The 22,815-nt window shown below is 39.6% G+C and overlaps 1 protein-coding gene across 9 annotated transcripts in view; it reads left to right on the top strand.

Annotated features, from left to right (window-relative positions):
- CADPS2 (calcium dependent secretion activator 2) overlaps window positions 1-22,815 on the top strand; it is a 308,892-nt gene that overhangs the window by 143,988 nt on the left and 142,089 nt on the right. For all 9 annotated transcript variants that reach the window (XR_010469580.1, XM_065048851.1, XM_065048850.1 and 6 more), the window contains exons 7-8: window positions 9,015-9,126; window positions 19,520-19,659. Coding sequence is in view for 8 of the 9 variants with exons in the window: in XM_065048851.1 (XP_064904923.1) it covers window positions 9,015-9,126; window positions 19,520-19,659 (252 nt within the window). In the remaining variant the exon portion in view is untranslated. The remainder of the gene's footprint in view (window positions 1-9,014; window positions 9,127-19,519; window positions 19,660-22,815) is intronic.

Raw genomic sequence — 22,815 nt, 5'->3', positions numbered from 1 at the left:
TAAACATAATCCTTCTGCCACCAGGGCATATCCTTTTAAATTTTCATCACCTTAATCTTTTTGATTGTTCTGGCTAAATCCTGGTTGTTCTCCTTTCTCCTCTGTGCTCAGCATGCTAATCATTGACTGAAAGCAACCGGGATTTCTGCCCTGATGTGATGTTTGCACTTCTGAAGACTGTGGCTTTGGGGCACTGGCAGAAAACCAGTGGCACGAGGGTTTTATGATTAATAGGTTCTCTGTTCAGAGTTGGGATATTAACCCTCCTCATCTACTGTCACTCCTGGCAAGAACATCTGTTTTGGGGTGATGTTCTTATTTTACAATGTATGATGACATGTCTCTTGCAAGACTGATACCAGTTTTATTTCATAGTGCATTTGGGAAACCTTGAGGCTTGAAAATGCATGCCCCACTGTCATACTGTAGTGGGTTTGCATGGTAAGGTTTTGGTAGCAAGGGGCGTGTGCTGGTTTGACTAAAATTGAGTTAATTTTCTTCAGGCAGTTAGAAACTTTTCACCCTGGGATAAAGTTAACATTTTCTTCAAGTAGCTTTCCAGTGTTTTGGATTTGATATGAAAAGAATATAAGAATTCATTGATATCTTGGCTATTGCAAAGGGGATGAAGGAATTTCCAGCTGCCCAGCGGCAGATGCAGGATAGCGCTGGGGAGGAGCAGAGCCAGCACAGCTCACCCAGGCTGGCCAACAGAAGTATTCCATACCATGAACACCATGCTCCATATATAAGTGGGAAACTGCCAGTGCCTGCCCTCTTTTCTCTGTGGTCAGTAGTCAGAAGGAGGGGCAGGAGGTGCACCAAGTGCTGGAGCAGAGATTCCCCTGTGGCCTGTGGTGCAGCCCATGGTGAGGCTGGCTGTCCCCCTGCAGCCCATGGGCGTCCACCATGGAGCAAGAGATCCAGCTGCAGCGCATGGAGGACCCCACGCCGGAGCAGGTGGATGCCTGAAGGAGGCTGTGACCCTGTGCGAAGCCCATGCTGGAGCAGGCTTCTGGCAGGACCTGTGGCCCTGTGGAGAGAGGAGCCCAGGGTGGAGCAGGTTTGCTCGCAGGAATTGTGACCTTGTGGGAAACCCACACTGGAGCACTCTGTTCCTGAAGGACTGCACCCTGTGGAAGGGACCCACAGTGGAGCAGTTTGTGAAGAACTGCAGCCCGTGGGAAGGACCCACGTTGAAGAAGTTTGTGGAGGACTGTCTCCTATGGGAGGGACCCTACACTGGAGTGGGAGAAGAGTGTGAGGAGTCCTCGCCCTGAGGAGGAAGGTGCAGCAGAGACGTTTGATGAACTGACCACAACCCCCATTCCCTGTCCCCTTGCACTGCAGGAAGGGAGGAGGCAGAGAAATCAGGAGTGAAGTTGAGCCTGAGAAGAAGGGAAGGGTGAGGAAGGGTGTTTTTAGGATATAGGGTTTTTTTCTCATTACCCTACTCTGATTTGATTGGTAATAAATTAAACTAATTTCCCCAAGTTGAGTCTGTTTTGCCTGCAACAGTAATGAGTGATCTCTCCCTGTCCTTATCTCTACCCATGAGCTTTTTGTTATTATTTCTCTCCCCTGTCCAGCTGAAGAGGTGAGTGATAGAGCAGCTTTGATGGGCACATGGTGTCCAGCCAGGGTTAACCCACCACGTATCCCTTTCACCATAACAATCAGGGCTTGGAGAAAGACTCTGTACATGCTGCTTAATGTACATGATATATCTGTTTGCGTTCTCTAACATTGCACTAAAGTATCTACTGATGTGTGATCCAGCTTCAGACTGGAAGGCATTTGGCTATGAATTCTGCAGTGTTGAGCCAAAATCAATTAAATCCTGCTTAGAAGAAAAATGTTTTGGATCAGGCTAAGCCTAATACTAATATAGCTATGTGGTCTCTGGTTGGCTCAAAGTGAAGGCAAAGGCAGCATTGAAGTATCCAAGTAGGGGGACGGAGATCTGTCAAAAAAAAAGGTGGGTTTGGGAAGGATTGCCTTAAATTTTACTTCCAGTCTCCCTCAGGAATACTCGGGTAGAGTGGATTTGAAATCCATCATTCAAAGAGGTCTGCATCTGCCTCATCTTTGGAAAACTGAATTGCAGCTTCAATTGTTTTTGGGCGATAATTGATGTGAAAATAATTCCGTTTGATTACTGTTAAGTGTTGATAAGATCAGAATGCCCCATTTTAAATTTTCAAAATATACCATTCTTGTATCTTGGTTTGAAATGATATTTCAAAAATTTGCTCATATTTGTTCTAAGCAATTCAATACAGATACATTGAAAATAATTTCTAAACATCTGACTAGATGCAGTGTTTGAATTGGAACAAATTTTATGCTTTTATTTATTTTTGGTTTGCTGTTTGGGTGAATAGAAAGGTTGAGGAAAAGGGTTTAAAAGAAAGCAATTTTTGCTTTTGAGCCCTATTCAGGTTAAGAATTCTTTGTACAACTCAAATGCTCATGACACTGACAAAACCAGGGGCAGACTCTTCTTTGCTGTCACTGTGTTAGGATGTGCCTTGATCCTCAGATGTGTCAAGAGGCCCATTAAATTAAGAATACATAATAGACCACTGAATAGATGAAGAAAATAAAATGAAATTTCTTAATAACCACTTAGCAAATAAGGTATAAGTCTACAGGTTCGTGTGCCTACTTGAAAGCAGTATCAGCAGATTGAGAGTAGGAGGACAGCAGAAACAAAGGCAGAATGATGTGGACAGCTGATAAGAACAGTAGGAGTCAGAAAGAAGAGTAAAAAGGGGTTTCAGAATAAAAGAGAAGTGGTGTGATGCCAGATGGAATACTGAGTCTTCCCTGATAGATTGTGCAGGCTCAGATAGGTCAATCTATTTTGTGAATTGTTTCCCCGCATCTTTAGACTGAGATGACACCATCTACCTGCTTCATCAAAGTACTGTCAGTTTATCAACACTTGCACAACATTTTGAATGTTTAAAGTGTCGCACAAATACTAAAAACATTAAATAGGATTTGCAACCTTCAAGAATGTTGTGATGGATTCATAATTATTTTTTCAAGAAAAGTAAATATGCATGTAGAAACTTTGAGAACATAAATGACCATGTCTTGCCTTTGTGTCCATCACCAGCCCCTACCTGGTTTGAAGCTCAGTGGGAAATGGGAGTTAATGCCTGTCACGAATTCTTCACACAATGTGTAGCAATGGTTCCCAGTCCCTGGCAGCATGTCAGTCTTGTTGCATACCCATGAAAATCTTCACCCTGACTTATCTTGGTTGCCTCTATTGAAAGCGAGATGGCAAAGCAAGACTAAGTAATCATTTGTTCATACTATTTTATGTTTGTGATGACAATACTTGTCATAATACCATTCTGTAGTGTTAGAGTGCACTTTTCTTATTTTCAGTGTAAAAAGCCTAGATCAGTGTTTTTATTTAGTTGCTATTTATGCATTGCACCCCTCTTCTGGTTTTCGTTTCTATTTTGTATTAAAAATTTTCTTGCTTTAAAGAAAATTTATTCCCTTTTTTCCCAAATAATTTTATTCAGATATTAATAATGATTTATGTTTAAAAATAAATACATGATTGAGCCTAGCTCATTTTGAGCTCCGTGATAAATAGTTATTTTGAGCTCTGTTAATACCTTTATTTAAAACAATTATTATTTTTACCAAAAGCAAACCCTGAAAAAACACCATATGATCAGATTATTCTTTTCTCCCTTTCACATTAGTCTAGTTGTGTACAGGGGCTTTAGAATGTAGCATATCAATCACAATGCTGTATCCTTGCTGTTGCTGAAGTAAGGATCCAATTCTGAGCTTTCAGTTTTTCAGAGCACAGTTCCAAGAAGGGGTTGCCAATGTTTTGGAACAACCAGCCTTAAAGCCTTTAATTTTGCTGCTGAATCCACAGGAAAAACAACAAAAAAATCACTTTTCCTGAGTGACTATGCTAGATAAAGACTTGACAGTGCACTCAGAAATTGAGTGCTGGGCTACATAGTGTATGCAGCTACAGGGTTAAAACCATTATTACTGTGATGCTTCTTCACTAGCTGACAGCCTTGACAATATTTATGCAAAATATCAGTGTTTCTGTATTAGGGATTGTAAAACAATGAATCTGTAGTTCTCAGCAAGATTTCTGCATAAAATAATGAAGTCACGGTGACAGAGGGAAGAAGAGTCAAGATATAAAAAAGATTAGATTAAATTAGTGATGAAAGGCCAAGATACTTGGCTACACTCATGGTTTAGTTTGCCTGAGTGTGGGGCTTTTTTGTGCTTCTACTGTGAAGGGACATTATGATTTGTTCAGAGCTTTCTTTATGCATTGCCTTTGAGCTGCAGTTTAATATACTTGCTCTGATGGAGGAAATTATGCTCCTTATACTTCCATCAAAATAAATGAGTAATTTTCGAATGGAGAAGTAAGAAAATGTAGTTTATTTTTTTCCCAAGAAACATATTTGCAACATAGACCACATTTTAAGCATTACAGAAAGGTACAAACATAGAAACTCTTTCTCTTGTGGTTTCAAACATGAATTCCAGATCCCACGGGTGTCATGGAGAATATATATATGAAAAAAAAATAATGGTTTTACTGTTACATATAAGGAATAATCATTACCCTATTAAATCCTAAATCCTTGATGCTGCATAATAGAGTGCTGTTGGTTGTCCAGTAACCATTCAACATCCTTTTTCAAGAACATTTATTAAAGAGGAAAGCTGGAATGTTCATATTATTTTGTAAGGCATGCAAAAGACAGAAAATAAACATGCCTTTGGGCTGTTAGTGTTAAGGCCACGATTCCTAGTGTAGCATCCTTGTGTCAGTCACTGCCAAATAGATGGGTATTTCTGTGCTCATAAAAGGAAATTCTTACAATATCTGCCCAATTATTAGTGAAGAAGCAATTAGTACCAACCAATACTCTCTTTGGGAGTCTCACTAAAAAAGCCAGAATCAGATAAGTATGGATTTAACTCTATTTTTGTTTGGCTGAATGAAGCCTCCACATCAAATTAAAGATTTATTGTCAGATCGCTGTGGGGTAACTTGCACTGCTGGTACAGCAGCTTGATTGCTCTCTCACATTTTTTTCTCTGTCTGTATATATGCAGTTGTAGTTAGTAATATGCAGCACTTCATAAATTCCACATTCACACAACACTTCACTAACAACAGAATGATTGCCAGACCTGGATTTAAGGTGTTTTGAAATAGATCAAAGTATCAGTGTAGCCAGATGTGTCAGGGACGTGCTAAGCCTTGTCTGTCTTTTTGTTTCCTGGCCTTACATCTCACAACTTGCACTGTATGATTTCTAACCTGAAGATTATAGATATCTAGCTTTCTACAGTTAAAGTATGTTTCTAAAAAAAGTAGAAACAGTGAAGGTGGTATAGATTCCTGAACTAGTTGAGACACAAAGATGTTACAGTGACCTGAAATTGTATTTCCAGTCCAGCTCCAAGATGTGCAAAGATAAAGTGCTGGTAAATCTCTTATCCCTGTGGAGCAGTCGGCTGCATAACAAAATGGTTTTGATGGGTCCTATTGATCATTCCAGCACTGTGGCACATCCCTGTATGGATAGGAGATAAGAAAACTCTTTCAGAAGACCTCTTAAGGTGATTTAATGAGGAATTAAGAAATCCATTGAGGTAGATCTATGTACTAGATTGATAAAGGAGGCATGAAGAGACCAATACACTCTGGCATTGGTTTCAATAAGGTAAAAAGTATAATTCCTAATTGCTGTGGAAAATAAATTCCTGATGGAATGCGGTAGACTTGGTATTTTTTCAGAAAGAAAATGTTCCAATAAATAGTGTTAAAATAAAATCTCTAGATGTTTGCTTAGAATAATAAATTTTATAACATTCACTCCCATGTAGGACTGGAGATCTAGGAGCTCATGAAGAAAAGTTTTGACTAGCAGAGACTCTGATTAGAGTGGAAAACCTGAGAGAGAAAATTGCTGCCATTTCCAGTATATGGAATATGTTCCAAAATGAAACAGAAAAATAAATTTGCTTAGAGTGAGCTCTGTGACACAGTGATAAATCTTTACCTGAAATAAACATCTACCTCCTTGTTGGTAGTGGGTGCTTTTGCAGTGAAGGGAAATCATCTCTGGCAAAGGACTTTGTCACTAATTATGGTGTCAGCCCATGTATCTCTGACAGCAGTGTAAATATGGTGAAAAGACTGGGGCTTATGGTTGAACATGATCAAACATTGAATCATTGCAGTTTCTATTGTGAAGAAAATTAGTAGGTGAAAGCAGAAAAAAATATTTATACAAAGGGAAATAATCACAGAATCATAGAATTGTTTTGATTTGAAAATAACTTTATCATCAAGTCCAGCTGTTAACCTAACACTGCCAAGTCCACTTCTAAACCATGTCCCTAAGCACCATGTCTGCATGTCTTTTAAACACCTCCAGGGATGGTGACTTAACCACATCCCTGGGCAGCCTGTTCCAGTGCCTGACAACCCTTTCGGTGAAGAAACTTTTCCTAATATTCAATCTAAACCTTCCTTGACACAACTTGAGGCCATTTTGTCTTGTCCTGTCCCTGTTTCCAGAATTTTCACTTACTGCTGCAAACAGAACAAGGGGTAGGAGAAAAATGTCAGTCAAGGCTACTGTTCAGATTTGATGTTAAATATTATTTCTAGTACTACATGAGTACCAGCAGCAGGTGGATGACACAGTATTAGTCCCATCCACATCAGTCTCTCATGTATCTAAACTAGAAAAGCAGCAAATCCTGTGAGGCTCCCTGGGCAGGGCTCACGTGTGCCCCATCCCTTCCTGCTGTGGCCTGCAGAAATGGAGCCTAGGCATGTGTCTCCAGAGGAAGCTGTACCACTTTCTGGGGAGGTCCTGAAGCCACCTACTTGGGTGTCCAGAACCCATGGTCCAGTGTGTACCTGGTGCTCAGCTGGCAGAAGCTGAGCTGGCCCCAGTGATGGTCTCTTCCTTGAGCAGGCTGGGTCTCTTCCCTTTAGCCAGCGTGATGACTTCTGATTTATTTTCTTCTGTCTGTGAGTTAATACTGGCTCTCTTTTTGTGGAGAGGCTTTTGTTTTGCTATTTTAATAGGAGTTTCTCTGGATTATTTGGGTGATCCTATGTGTTTCAGTGTACACAGTTCAAGGCTTCTTGAAGCTCAGGGACAAATACATCCTGGTGCCCAAGACAGAGTGCCTTTGTGACTGCAAGGCAGCATTCTTCCTGGATAGTGGGATCTGGGGGAGACCAAAGATACAACTATCTTGCCTTTGTGACTGCAAGGCAGCATTCTTCCTGGATAGTGGGATCTGGGGGAGACCAAAGATACAACTATCTTGTCTTTTATGAAGACGCTTTCTCCTTGGAAATCTAATTTTTGTGTTGTGACAGAACCTACCCCTGGGACTGCCACTGGGAAGCAGCAGTGCCAGACATTGGCTTGTCCTGCGGCTGTAGCGTCTATCGTCAGTTCACAAAACAGGTTTTCTCCCTCTCAGGAAAGTAATTTCTTGTCAGAGTCCCTGTTTCAATTACCACTTTGGCTGAGGCTAAGGCTATGTCCATGGCAGACAGAGAGAGCAAACCTCTATCTAATCCAGACAAAGCAAAGAAGATAGGTGGCAACATAAGATCTGATAATTTTCAGTGAACCTCTCTCTTTTGTAGTCTGGCACATATTCATCCAACCTGTAGGACTGGTTTATACAGAGCCAACACTTTTTTAAAGCTTTTTGGTTTTGGTTACATATTACTTTCTAGACTTTTTCTTGAAGTCTGTAACTCATATTAGTTGAAAGCTTTTCTTTTATCTATCAGATCCATTTCCTGGAGCATTACTATTGTTGTTCATTTTCCAAGAATGGAGAGACTGTGTAAATTATTCTTGAAATTAAAATAAAAATAATTGCTTTGTGTGAATGAGGCCCTCTGGGATTTTAGCTTGTGTCATATGTCCTTTTATAGAACATACTTTTAAGGTCACCTGTTTTATTTAGTTGGTTTCTGCTGATCGTAATGTGTCAAGTAGTAGAAAAAATTAAGTGAAACTGAAGCTGTGCTTGTTTTTTGCATTTTTTTTTTTGTGCCTAGTAGCATAATCAGAATCAGTATCACCAATGCAATGAGTACCATGCAATTGTTAGGAAAATGGAATAGGAAAATAGAATAACTTGTCAGAGGAAGTTGCAATCTAGTTCATATAACTTTCCTTTGTTTTGACCACTGGCACATGGTGGGGGGAAAAGGCTGACAAAGCAAGTGCCTTAACTGAGATAAGAGATTAACAGCTAGAATTTTGTCTGCCTAATTTAGCTTCTCTACAAGCATGAAGCCTTGTGGCAGTAACTGTCTTGCAGTCACTCTGATAAATGACAATTTTCTCCAGTTTTTGCATTTGTGTTTCCATTTTTCCTATATGCTTATATTAAGCTATAACCTCTCATGAAACAGAATTTTATCACTGTTTCATTCTCTTACTTTCTGCATAGTATATTCATCTAAAGTTAAACATGTACTTTTTTTAGAATTGAGACAATTCCTTGCTGAATTAATATGATTTGTATGCACAAGATAGTGAACCTAATAATATATTTAAAAGAAATAATTATTTCTGTTCCCTTTCCCCCTTTCTCCCCTTCTCCCTTCCTCCTCCTTTGCTTTCTTGATTGGTTCTGGTTTTGCTACGAGTCTATAATTTCAGTCCTTTGGGTTTTGCCATTAAAAATTTATTGCTAATTTTTGAGTGACTAAAGTCATATAGAAAAACCCTGATTTGTCTTATCACAGAGAAAAGCCAATTTTCCCATGTAGATACTTAATCTTTGATGCTCAAAAATGTATTTTCGTGCCCTCTCCCCTCAAAAGTTTGGCAATTAAATCCTAGGAGTGCGTTAATAAATATTCTGTACAGTCAGATTACAGTCCTCTCACTCTCAGGCCTGTCCTCTACCCCAGTTAAATTCTGTTCTTTTATTTATTGCAGATGGGGAACTCAAGGAGATTTCACCACTACTCACCCTCGGCCTGTTGTCAAAGTAAAACTCTTTACAGAAAGTACTGGGGTGCTGGCACTTGAAGACAAAGAACTGGGAAGAGTGAGTATTATGTGTAGAAATGAGAAGTATGTGAGAAATGATGTGTAGAAATGCAAATATTGATAAAACATGCCATGAAATGGTATAAGGTTTTCAGTACAGCACCTGCTCTGCTGCAGCTGTGCCAAACAGCTTTTTGTTTTCAGGGTGACTTTTCCTAGTGCTCAAAATGTGGTATGTAGACCTGGGTTACCTTTCAGAAACTTGCATCAGCGATCCATGGCAGTTCTCTTTGTCTTGTTTAAAACTGTTTTTTTCATTCCTAGGTGACCTACCAATGCTTGTAGCTATTCAAATTAGGAGTGGAGACAGGGAAATTTTATGTGTAATAACCATGGTAAATGACTGGGGACAGGGAACAAAGAATTTAAGTGTGGAAGGATGGGGCAGGGAATGGAGTGATAGAGATAATATGTCAGACTAAAATAAGAGTTCTTAATCTTCCACTGTATGAGCTTCACTGCCCTTTTCACATTTTCCCTGTCCTGACAGGATCATTTATCCTTCTTAGGCCAAAATCAGGGGCTAGAGAGTGCAATGATGTCTCATAGAAAGAGAAGGGTGGTGTGAACGAGGCAGAAGGTCTGCAAATATTGTCCCCACATCTCCTGTTGAAACTCTCCTCTCCGACATGTACAGCATGGAGGAGAGCTCATGTTTTAACACTCAATTCTGCATTCAGAGTCATGGCCATTTCTCATTCAAGCAAGGAGAAGGTTGTTGGGAAAAGCAGGGCTTTGCCCCACTTTGTGTCCTTCAACTGCACGTGGCACAAATTCTCTTACACATTGGGTCACTTGTATAGGCTGGGACTGTATCCCCAGTGTTACTTCTTCTTCCATTCTCTGATGTCCCTCTAGGAGGCCTCCGAGGTCACTTGGTCAAGGATGGCTGAGGGGAAGGTGGGATCTGTGTGGGGAAGATTCCCAGCGGGGGTAATGCTGGCAGGAGCCAGGCAGACATCATGGCAGATACAGAGGAGCCCCAGGGGTGCAGCTCAGCAGACCGGAATCACCAATATCTGTATTCAAAACAACAAAAAGAGACACTGAAAGGGTGAACTTACAGGACCTACATAGTGATATTGAACATAGGGAAGTTTATTCCATGTCCCTGCTTGCTCAGTCCTTTCAAAGCAGCAAAAGGAAAGTCAGTGCAAAGTTGTGGGCAGTGGAGAAGAGACTCTGTGGCCTGTGTGAACAGTAGCCACCACAGTCATTGCCAAGGAGTCAGAGAAGAAAAGAAAGATTAACAGAATAAAGAGGCTAAGAATTACAAGTGTTACCAGGATCCTCTTGCTCTGCAACCTTAAATAGCCAAAGTTCATGTATAAGCTTGGTCTGTTTTCTTGTACTGCAGCTTGTCTGAGTTTCTAGGACAAGAGGTTTAAAAGATTCTAAATTATTTCAAAGGAGGGCAACATTTCAAATGTAAAATATTGAATGTAGCTTTTGCCTTAACTGTGTCTTGTGGCCCCGTATGGTTAGTTTTGTGCTTTTTCTCAGCCTCCTCTGCCTTCCTACACCTAGCTACCTTCTGACATACCTGTATTTGTCAGCTGGCCACACCAGTTTAAAGAAGGTAATAACTTTCCTTTCTTGTTTGGAAGTGGTGAGGTGAGAGAGAGAAAATAAAAATAGGTAGTTGAGAGGGGCTAGGGCTGAGCTCACTGGCCTTTTGTTGGCTGGAGTCTGACCCAGCTTTACCAGAGACAAAGCAAGATATATAAAAGGTGAGGGGAAAAAAGAGCTGTTGCTGATTCTTACTCACTTGTTGTTCTTCAGCAGACAGTCTGCATGCTCTCATCAGGCGCTCTAAGGTTTGGCAGTCAGTACCAGAATTAGGCTATTAAAATCATCCCTTTTGCTGTTTCTTTTTTTCCCCCTTGTCACAAAGGACAAAGACTGTCAGCTTTTTTCCACTTGCATTGAAGCTTGTGCAGAGATTTGGCATAGCAAACTGAAGTACCTGAGAGATGCATGGATACTGATTTTATATTATATAATCTATTCCGGATTTACCAAAATGTCCAGCCTCTGTCATTGCCCAAAAAATACCTTCTGTAAAAGATAAGTCAGTAAAAGATAAACCTCCCACAATGACCTTATGTACAGCACATGGTCCGTAACTGTGGAAAAGAACATAAGAAAGGGCATGGTCGTTGTGCATCAGCCTGTTTGGGCATCTGGTCTGTCCTCCTGCACCTCCCAGGTCTGGTAATACCCAAGCCTGAAGACAGACACCTTCTAGCTGAGGATGGTAGACGCTCAACTTGAGAGAAGGGGGAATGTGCCAACTGACTTCTCTGGTTTAACCAACGTATTGAAAGTGGTGGTTACTAGCTTCAGGGAAGATTGAGAAAATATTTGACAGCATTTTTAGAAAATAATATTAAGGTACTGTGTATGCTCATGGTATACATCTTAGCTTTCAAAGGCTGGTTTTGTTGTCAACGTATTTGTTTTCAGGTTTGAGAGCTTTAAGTTCAAGTAGCCTTTGAAAATATGCAGGATCCCACTGGAAAAATTTAATTCTAATAGTTTGGCAACTTTACGCCTGGTCAGTACACTGCAGCGATTTTCAGGAGTGCAGCCAATTCAGCTAGCTTTGTTATGCTCTGGAAAGGCCTGAAGATACTTCTGCTGATATTTTTTCTATATTTAAAAATTCAACACAAAGCTGCCCCTTCTGGGGTAGTCTTGCTGTGGACATTAATTCTCATCTGTCAAGTACTTTCTTCAAAGCATGTGGCTTGACCTGTTGTCACTTTTCTACATTATCAAAGTTTGCATTTCCCATACCCTGCCGTTATTTTGAAGGTTTTGTTCTGTTTAATCTATAATTCGAAATAGAAGGCAGCAATAAGTGACATGATTTGAATTTTGAACTTCTATCACATACCAAAGGGTTTCTTCTGCCACCAAGGGATTGGCTTTTTATGGAAACAGATCTAAGGTGTGAAATATGGAAACAGCAGAGGTTTCCCCGTAGTTGCGAAGGATAAGGCATTTCCATTGACCTCATCAGTGCATGGCTGTGTCTCACACTCATGAACTTAGGAAGTGGGCCCTGAACTCAGTGTGATGGTACTACAGCTCCTTGGTTTCAGGAGGAGACACTGCTGATTTCCAGAAGTAACTAGCTCATGGAGGAGCAGAAGGGATGCAGGCTTATTCTTTCAGTAGAGAGGGAAGACTGTACGTACAGCTTGACATACTCTTTGTTGGAAAGCAGAGGCTAGGGGCTGCTCAACCTCTGCTGCAGAAGTCACCAGGTAAGCACCAAGTGACAGAAGGGTTGTTGTCTGTATTTAACATCTTCTGCCTTCAAGGCATTTAAGATGTGTTTAAGTGACAGTAAGTAGTACTTACTATGTTGCTTGTCTGACATTTCTGTCTCCCTCTAAAAAACAAGCAAACAAACAACAACAACAAACCACGAAATAATTTCAGTCATGAATGCCAAGAGAACATTTTACTTGCTGAGGGATATTATTCTGGCTCCCTGCAGTCCGCTTCAAGTGTTTCCAAACAAAAAACAAACCTTAACCTTTATTCTCTGTTCTACACAAACTAGAGAACAATTGAACAAACACAGTTTTCCACCGAAAGAAAAAATGGAGATGTGTGCTGCACAGGAGGGGAAAAGATGCTAATTGGGTCTGGGTCCTGCAGAACATGAACTTCTGGAGTCACAGTCTGTGTCTGTGGTTGTGCGTACCTCTGCATACAGTGAACCACTGAATTTAACTTCTAGAAAGTGAGGCAGGCTGCATCTTTGAAGCTAAGTTTCTTCTCACGGGGAAATGTTAAAAACTTATTTTATTCAAATATCTTTGAAATGTGTGGCACAGATTTTATGTGACTGACACCGATCTGGCTGCTTCAATAATTTTTGTGTGTGCATACAGAAGGCAGAATTGATGTTTGCATTTGTACATGCAACAACTCAGGAAGCATGAAGAAGCCTTCAGAGTCTGGAGTAAATACTTCTGAAAAATCAGACTGGTGGTTTCTGAAAATCAAGGATCTGGCACCACTTTTCCTTGTTCAGTACTTTGTGTATGAAGATGTTCAAACCTAGTAATTCAAAGTGACAGCCATTGTACTTGCTTAGCACACATGTGAATACAATGTGAGAACAGCAGGTGGTGTTTGATTGCTGATACTTTTTGAATATAAGAATATTTTAGCTTTGTCGCTCTGACTGTTCAATTAAAAGGGAGCTATTGTCTCACAACCTGCTTGTCACAGTCAGCTGCAGACAGCAATAATTAGCTGTGGATTTATGTGGTTTTTTTCATTGGTCCTGTTACTCTGGGTTTGATTTAAAGATATTATAAAATAGCTCTGCTCACTAGGTACCAATACTTGTGTGATTGCCTAGTTTCTGAATGACGACTGCACCGGGCATGTTCGTTATATTCTGTGCTGCATTCGAAGGGCGGCTGAACAGAGACAATTTTGTACTGTGAATATGTTAATTTAAAGCCTGTCATCCTGCAGAATGTGTTTCTCCATCACATTTTGAAATTACTGAGGTTTAGCAGGTCTGAGATTTTCTGGCCTTTTTTTTTTTTTTTAAGTTTGGAAGATGATCAGAGATTGCTTTAACTTCCCCTTTTTCCCTTGTACCCTGAGCAGTCTGCCTGTCAGCACCCTGCTGTGCCTGGCTGAGTGTTATTGTTTCCATGCTAACAGGGGTTTTCTGAGTAGCTTCTCTGAAAATGCCTCTTGTCAGAAATTCTTGAGATATTTTTCATTCCGACATGCTCTGTCTTAGATTAGGGGGATAGGCTGTTTGGGAAGGGCTTAAAGACAACTTTTATCAATTGCTAAGATCTATTAAGGTTCAGGTGGCAGCAGCATCAGAGGCCCATTGATTGTATAAACTGCAAAGTCTTCCCAGTTCTTTGTCAGCAACATTATTTTAGGTAGTTCTTTCACCATGAGTCTGCTCAGTTTTTCTCTTTGATATAACTGACTGTTACCTGAAACCTTGTCTCAGTGTTTCAGCGGTAATACAATCATCACTGAAAAGCGAGAGATCACTCAATAGGTGAGATGATGGAGCTTGTGTAAAATACTCATAAGCTCCCTTGGTGATCAAGCTCAAATTAACCCTTTCTTTAGGGGTTCCCTAGGTGAGAACTTCTCTAAGGAAGTTAGTTTCAGGAGAGCCATCTCCTTTTCCCACTCCTACCTCCAACCTTGTCCCTTCCCTTGAGCTTCTTTTGCTTTGTCCTGCTGGCAGCAGCACATCGTGACAGAGCTCTCAGAGGACATGAGTGCAGTGCTGTGCCTGGGGTGTTCAGGGAGCTTCAGTTCTTGTCACACTGGCAACAGCTTCTGGCCTTCTGATGTTAAGCTGTCTTTGGGCGAGAGGCTGACATAACTCAGAACAGCTCCAAACTTTCAAGTTAGGGGAGAAGGTGACTTGAGAGGAGTCAGTAGACATCTCTGTCTAAAACAGGTAAGTGTCCTCTTAGTAAGTTTGGGGCCAGAGTTATACAAACAACATAAACATTAAAGGGTTTCTACACTTTCACTAGTCGTCTATTTCCTATCTCAAACCAGCTTCAGCAATCTATCTATCTATCTATCTATCTATCATGCTATTTTCAAATCAGGAAAAGAGTGTATTTAACTAGGAGATCTTCCTATGATCTTTACTCAGACAATGACCAGCAGCATAAATTTGCATGTGCCAAATAATTATGGGTGCTTATTTCATAACATAAAATTTCCCTGTCCTCTCTGCTTGCACTGGCATCTTTTCAAATAATCACACTTTAAAACGTGAAAGAGAAGGCCTTTCACAGAATGAATTAGTCCTGTTGCGTGATGAAAGTTTGAACAGATGCAGTTGAGGGAGTATATGATCTTATGTATTGGGCAATTGTGGATTTTCAGTTTTAAGTAATCACAAATCAAGTTTGAAGTGTCTGTGGTAGAGCACAGGAGTTAAAGAACTTGGTTTCTCCAGTTCATCGTGAGATTTTTTGCATGACCATGAGTGTACTGGTTATTCTGAAGAGAGCTCGCAATGCTGCTTATGATTAAGGGCACGTGAGATTAAGATTCAGTTGTCAATTGCTTGTAACTTAGCCAGACCTTAAGGGTTGAGGCTAAAATTTTTCATCCTAGGTATGGAATGAGGGAAGAAGAAAATGTGGATTTGGTCAATGACAAAAAAAATGTAGTGCCATTTGTGCTCTGGAAGAGCACATCAGTCATGCGAACTCCTTTTGTCTCATAAAATCTCATGATTTTCCTATTTGGGGCTGTGCAGTTTGAAGAAAGGACAGGAAGGTGGGTGCCAGAAGCAACAGGGGCTCCCTGGGGTGGCAAGGAGCAGGGCAGAATGGGGGACACCAGGGAAGCCCCAGACATCGGGCACCTCCTTGGGGATAAGGATAGGTTGAGTCTTTTTGAAGATGGCCCAGGCTGTTTTATGAAGATTCATGTCACAGAATCATAGAATGGATTGGATTGGAAGGGACCATAGAGATCATCTAGTTCCAACGTAGCTGCTATGGGCAGGGACACCTTCCACTAGACCAAGTTGCTCAAAGTCCCATCCAACCTGGCCTTGAGCACTTCGAGGGATGGGTTCACCTTTATTTTCTTTAAGGTTGTGTGGTGTGAGCTTTACTAAAGGTGAAATAAGGGGTTTCTGTAATAGCATGTGAGGTGTCATCTGCCTCTCAGCCAGGGCATTAAGGAGGAGCTGCAGATCTTCACTTTCATCTTTTTTGCCTCTGACAACGAGCCAAAACTCAGCATAGTCTACTTAGAATTACCATGATTACCAAGGTTTGATGCCCAAAGTCTGAAAATGGTCTCAAAATGTGTCCTAAACCACCCCAACTTGTAAACTCTATCTCAGTTGAAATACTTGGGTAAAAAGAGTAACTCCAGTGCTTGGGTTCCACTCCTGAATACCACGTTTTGGGGTGGGAATAGAGGATGGGGAGGAGGAGCAGCCAGGATGCAAGGACTTGAGTTGGGTGAAACTGAATTCCACCACAAGTGTGAGATGGAGGAAAGAGTAGGGATTATTTTGACTCTTGATTTTTCTCCGGTGTACTTAAGGCTTGCCAGTCTGATTGCCTCTTAGCTTCCTTGATCCCTTTTGAAAGCCGCATTTGCTTTTGACAACAGGACAACAGCGGCCAAGGATGGTTATCTTGAGAGCTTTATCTAAACATGAGGATACAGATAAGAGGTATTTCTGCACAGTGCTTTTGACTCTGAACCTTCTGCTTGGTTGTCTGCTCTAAAAAAGTGAGATTGTCCCAAGTTTGCTTTGTTCAAGCTTTCAGAGTATTTTGGACAACTCAACTTTTCTTCCATCCCTTTAAAAGAAGATATGATTGATGTGCCAAAGGTAGAGGAGAGTTAATAGTTGCTTGGCAGGATTGACTGTTTGGCTTAGGTGTACTTCAAATAACTTTTCCTGTTGGGAACTTGATACACAACTGAATCACAATAAATTCTAGTTAAGTCATCAAATGATACTAGCTTCATATCTTTTAACCTTTTTTATTGTCATCACAGGAGACAAACATTTTTGGTCATTCACAATTAAGGAACAGTGTTTTGAGAATGTCATCTTGCACATATCCATAAATGTGTTACTTTATTTAAGATTTTTGTGTTTGTTTTACATACAAATGAGGAGAGTCATAAAGTTAACTTTCCACTTTTTCAGTTTCAATGTCGTCTGAGGAAATGTTATACTAGATAAAATCAGACCACATGGTTGAGTATTTTTAATGATCATGAGATGATTGAATTTACTGAATTACCCCAACCAAACTACACTGTTTTGATACAGTGAAAGTGTATCCTGCACGTGAGTTTTATATCCCTTAGAGAAGACATCTGAGTTGATACTATTTTATTTTTTAAAATGTATTACAGAACAGTAACTAGAAGGTAAAAATCCCTTAAGCATTGCTGAAAGGAAATCTGAGGCAGAACAGCCTATAAAGTGTCTCCATGATATTGCAGTGCAGTGTGCCATAGTGGAGAGGATGCTTTTAGTACAAATTTCAGGAACTTTTTGCTACTCCTGTCAAGAAACGTTTGCCCAGTATTTTGGTTTCACTGATTTCTTGGGACCTTATAGTTCATGCCACCTGATGATATGGTACACGATGGTTAGTGCTGCCCTGAAGGGCAATGTCAGTATAAAGTTTTTTGTGAAGATAATTAATGCCTGTCAAATGCTTTGTGTGCAACTGTGTACATGTGTTTGTGTATAATGATAAAAAGTTTGATGACAAAGTTCTTTTAGCTCTCATTGTTTAATGCTGGGAGGCATGACAAGGTGTAATACAAACACAACACAGTGCATACTTAAATATTCTGCCAGATACTTATTCATTGTGAGAGGTTTGAAAACAAAGCTCCAAAATACTTATTTAAAAATTCAGAAAAGAAATTATCAGTACTGAAGTTATGAATTAATTATACACTTGTCTGCTCATATTTTCATGCGCATGCTTAAAACTCAGTAAGTTTACAAAAGAAGGGTGTTGCTTGAGATGCACGAGCTGTTATAAGCTGGTACAGGACAACAGGAACTGCAGCCTGTAGAAAAGGAAAAATGTGTAACATCAGCTACAGTCCTGTGTGAATGCTGAGTGATTAAATGCAAGGAATGGGTAATAATTGTGTTTATATAATCTTGCATTTAAAAATATAAACAAACTAAAAATAATTTTCTGTTTGATGCTTCAGAGCTCAAAGGTTGCCATACTTATAAAGCTTTTAAGGGTTTTTTTAAGAGATAGGTTTTACTAAAAATGAGAATCATCTTGTTTCTTGAGAAAGAAAGAATAACTCTGTAATAAGGAGTGTTTACTATGCATTTGCAAAAAGAAAAAAACAAACAAACAAAAAAACCAAATAGCAGCCTTCTGATTTGTTAAAACCAGAATATACTTTTCCTTTTCCTGTCTCTTTAAAAGGTACTGAACATGCTCAATAGTTCTGACAGGTTATTTCTCCCACCGGTGTTGTAAAGGTTGCACAGTTGATGAGAGGTGATATATCATATTTCTCTCCTTCGCTAGAGCTTCTGATATTAATGGGATGCAGGAACATGTTTCTGCAAAATACTGAGATAACAAGCTGAAGTCCTTCAGTTTACGTCATCTTTAATTATTAGATCTGAATGACACTATTGTAATATTTTTGGCTTAATAATAACTGTTAGATTCATGCTTGGCTGCAGTTTCTTACTCAAATCCTCGATTTAACTTTCCTAATAACACAGAGGAGAGTATATTGTGTTTTATATATGTGACACAAGGCACAAGGACTATGTATAAGAGATTAACTAGATGGTTAATGGTATGATTAACTTTAGTTTTCAAGAAATAAAATATGTGAAGAATGCTGCTTTTTAGAGTGTTTTTACTTTTGAAATACTGCTTTGTGATAATGGTAATTCAGAACTCATTGAATGTTATGAAAGTCTCCCAAATAGCATGTTTAGAATATTTTAGATTGATTAAAAAGTAGTGCTTATAAGAAGAATGAAAGGAAATTATGTTTCAGCAGCATTTAACTGCTAAACGTGTGACTGTGGGTAAGGAGTTCATAAAATAGTAATGTTTAATTGTACTGACTATAAATGGATAAACTTTCTGCGTGGTAAATAAAAAAATATTTAACAGCTTGTGAATTATATTAATGTAAAACTAATGATTAGCTAGTAAAACTCTTGAATTTATAGACGTATTTTTGAAAATAAATATTTAAAATTCAGTGTAGTTTTCTTATGTGAACTGAACATAGTATCTTACATTTATTATATTCCATTTGCAGCAAACATGCTTTGGAATTAATCTCCACTTTCTCCAGTTTTTTACTGTAATTGGCTTTTATTAATGCTAATGATTAAAAAATCGAGTTTGTAAGAAAACACATTTTGGTTCTCTTGACTCAAGCAATGTCACTGCTGGAGGAGTGATCTGTTGCAGAATGCTACAGCAAATTGTTCTGATAGGACATTTCCAGCAGAGCACTGAGTAATGTAAAAGTTGAGGTTCTTGTTTAATTGTACATGACTATTTTCAAGTGTCAACTGTTCCTTTTTGTTTAAAACTGTTAATTCAGAGTGAACTAACAGAGGACGAAATTTTATGAACTCATAATATGAAAATTACCCTTTGTAAGAAAATTAATGAGTTAATTTTGGAAATCCATCTATGACAATAAGATTGAGTCAAGTGGTTTATTAGATGTATTAAAGCATTTTTAATCATCTTTCAGAATGGAGTAGATGCAATAAGAATCTTCAGTTGATTAGAAGTTTCCATTAAGGAATAGCAGGTGGTTTTTGTGTCAGCTCATTGAAGTTTTTATTTTATGACCTGCAGGTAGTATTGTATCCAACATCCAATAGCCCAAAGTCACCTGATCTGCATAAAATGATAGTCCCCAAAAACAGCCAGGACAGTGACTTGAAAATTAAACTGGCGGTGAGAATGGATAAACCACCTCACATGAAGCACTGTGGGTAAGTGTCCGTTTTCTGGCTGTCTGTATTTATTATTTTGCCTCATTGTGCTTGTGTTTAAACATATGTAGCTAAAAACACAAAGTTTGTAAAACATTATAAATGTGTTCAACAGTTGCTATAGTATGACATGGTGTTAATATCCTTATTTTATACATAGTCAGGAATAACATTCATTTCAGATGTTCAGTGATCTGTAAAGACAGAGGATGAGTTAACTCTGAAATGCAGAACTAAGAGTACAGTGTCATTTAGAAGCTAATTTTGAATGTTGCAATTGATAGCACTTTGGAAAAAAGAGTGGATATTTAGGAGAAACATATTTTTCCATTAAAATAGGGTTAATTATATACCTGAATGTGATGGTATGCACAACAGTCTCCTCTTTTCTTACCCTGTCTGCTGTGTGGCATTTCTTTTGAAAGGAACTTATGTACAAATACCCATTTAAGGGAGCTTTTTCTGTCTAACACTGAAACTATATGGAATAGATTATTCATAAAGGCAGCTCCCCCACCCAACTGCCACCGCTGCTCCTCATCCCAATTGCAAAAACAGGTTTTGTTGCCAACAGTAAGCAAGGCTGTACTTGTTGTTATACAGCAATTACCACGTCTATTTTCCATCCTTTCAACTTCTGAATTAAGTAGAAGTACATTTTTTTAGAAAAAAAAAAATGGACTATTCAACCTGTTAACATAGAATTCATTTACATTTACAGAATTTATTTACATTTCTTTTTAGTCTCTTCCTGTTAATATTCTGCTTTTTGTGTACAGACAGCAATTGCCAAAATTCCCTAGATTCAATAATTTAAGGCAAAACCACCTTATTTAAGTTTTGGCAAAGCTGTAATTGGTTGGGCTGAAATTTCTCAGATATTAACCCCAGCCCTCATTTTGGTTTTGGGAACCTGAAACACAAATGATCAGGACTATGACAGTGAGACTTGTGGCTGGTGACCAGGAGCTAGCAGGAGAGAGAGGGAAAGCAGTTGTGGAGCCAATGGGGCAACTGGAGCTACTGCGCTTGGAGACTGGGACTGAGAAAACTCACAAGTAAGGGTGCTAACACATGAATAAGGAAAATGGGACATTGTGGCAGGAGAGAGCAGGAAGACTGGGCCGACATGAGTGAATAGGACCTAGAGAGGAGAAAAAATGCTTATCTCCACTGAAGCATGATGTTCTATCAGTCCTCGCCCTGCACCCCACTCATTTGCAGTCACCAAACATCTCTGAAATGTTTTGGTAATGGTGGCACATCCTTGTCTAGCTTCAGTCCACTAGCATAGTTTCAATCTCCTGCTGCTGGAAGTGTTCAGCCAGTTGAAGCAGTGAATGCTGCAGGGGTGCTGCTGCTCTCTTCACTGATTTGTCAAAAGGCAGATGTGGGGATGGGATGACTTGAAGTTCAGTAATGAATGACACACAACAGATGCATCTCACTTGCACGTGACCTGGTTCGGTTGCATACTCCACACTACAGCTATGTCAGCAATGTGCTCCCATGCACCTATCCCAAGACGTGACTGGGAAAAGTCCCCATTTTCGATCAGGTCACTGATAATGTTGGGATCATGTTGTCTGCAACGCCAAATTAGGGTCCAGAAACAAGGACAAGGCTCCAGTGCTTCCTCCCGTCATGGTCCTGGGTTTACCCAGAGGCTTTCTTGGCTAGGAGCTGTTCTTCTGAGGTCTTCACAGGGTCTTCCTACCTTCCTAGTTTGCTTTTCCATACAAGTCTATGTCACTATGTCACTGTCTGAGCATTAAGTGGATTGCAAAATCAAATGTTACTTTCAGTAATTTAATTAAATCATTACCCCTTTCTTCATCTGCTGCTGGTTACATCCTCACATTGATTTTTAATCCTACTATCCTGGAAGAGTTTTCTGCTTCATTTTACATCAGGGTCACTGCTGTCAGTGTTCTACAGAAAAATATTGTTGCTCTTCCTACCAAAAATGCTCAAGGTCAGTTATTTTTTCCCTCTCTTTATAGCCATTAGTTATAATGATTATTACCTACACATTTGTTTAGAAAAGTTAGGGCACCGAGGGAAAGCTGTATGGACTCCTCCACCATAAATATAAGTGAAATAAAATAAAAGGTTAATAATTCCTGCAGGAACCATTGAAAAAGTTAGTGAAATACTGTACAATAGTACTGGAGTTGCAGTAAGAGGAAGGAAGATGATGTTTGGAGGGAAGAATTATTAGAAGAATTATTAATGTGTACAGTTAGGAACCATTAATGTTATGGAAAGGCACCATCTGGACACTCTCTGCAACTTTATTCTGAGTTCGTGGGTGACTACAAGTATTAAGTGGTCATATGCTATTTTTTAAAGAGGGATTCCCACCTGCTTTAACACACAGATTATAGTTATTCTGGTTCTGAACTGCTGTGGTGTTATCAGAGAAATCCTTATTTGTGAAGAGGCAGGAAACACGTGGTGGATGATGGACAGTATTACAGAAAGGCAAAGGAATATTTTGCAGTTAAGGTATTTGAGGGATGCCTGGAAAAACTGGGTTTTATCCCTGTTTGTGCTACACAGACAGACATACCTGTAAGAGACTGAAATGTTTCCACATATAGTAACTGGTGGTATATTTTTTGTTTCCTGCTCCCAGTTTGATAAACAGGAATCTGATTTCATAGAGGTGTCCAACACTCACAGCTTCTAGCCAAAATCAGTGGAAACTGAGCTGCAAGTATACATTGCGCTGTAAAGAGTCCAAATGTCTGAAAAATTAGATCTTCATCTTAATATCTGAAGTCTAAAGTTTTTAGTGCTTCGGTTCTCCCATTACGAAGTGAGAATAATACGACCTCCCAGTGTCCTAGACATTTGGAGGTAAATTTTGGGAAGCAACTGGTAGAAAAGGTTCCTGCACACCTCACAAGCTGGGGACATTGGGCACGGCCACTTCTCTAACAGCTGGCCAAAGGCTCATGCTCTGCCAGGCAGTGTTATCGTGGTAGCAGGCTCTGCAGATCCCTGGTGAACCTGCATGAGATAGTAAAGCCAATAACTCTGTTCTCTCTGTAAAGCAGTGCTTGAATAACATGAGATGAAAGAGGCCATAGGAGAAAATAAAGTGCTGAAGAACTGGAAGGCAGCTGATGCTGTCCTGGATAGTGAAAAGGT

Source organism: Columba livia, chromosome 1 (genome assembly GCF_036013475.1).
Source record: "Columba livia isolate bColLiv1 breed racing homer chromosome 1, bColLiv1.pat.W.v2, whole genome shotgun sequence".
Classification (NCBI taxonomy): domain Eukaryota; kingdom Metazoa; phylum Chordata; class Aves; order Columbiformes; family Columbidae; genus Columba; species Columba livia.
Note: the sequence above shows the minus strand (reverse complement) of the source record. Positions and strands in the feature narration are given on the sequence as shown.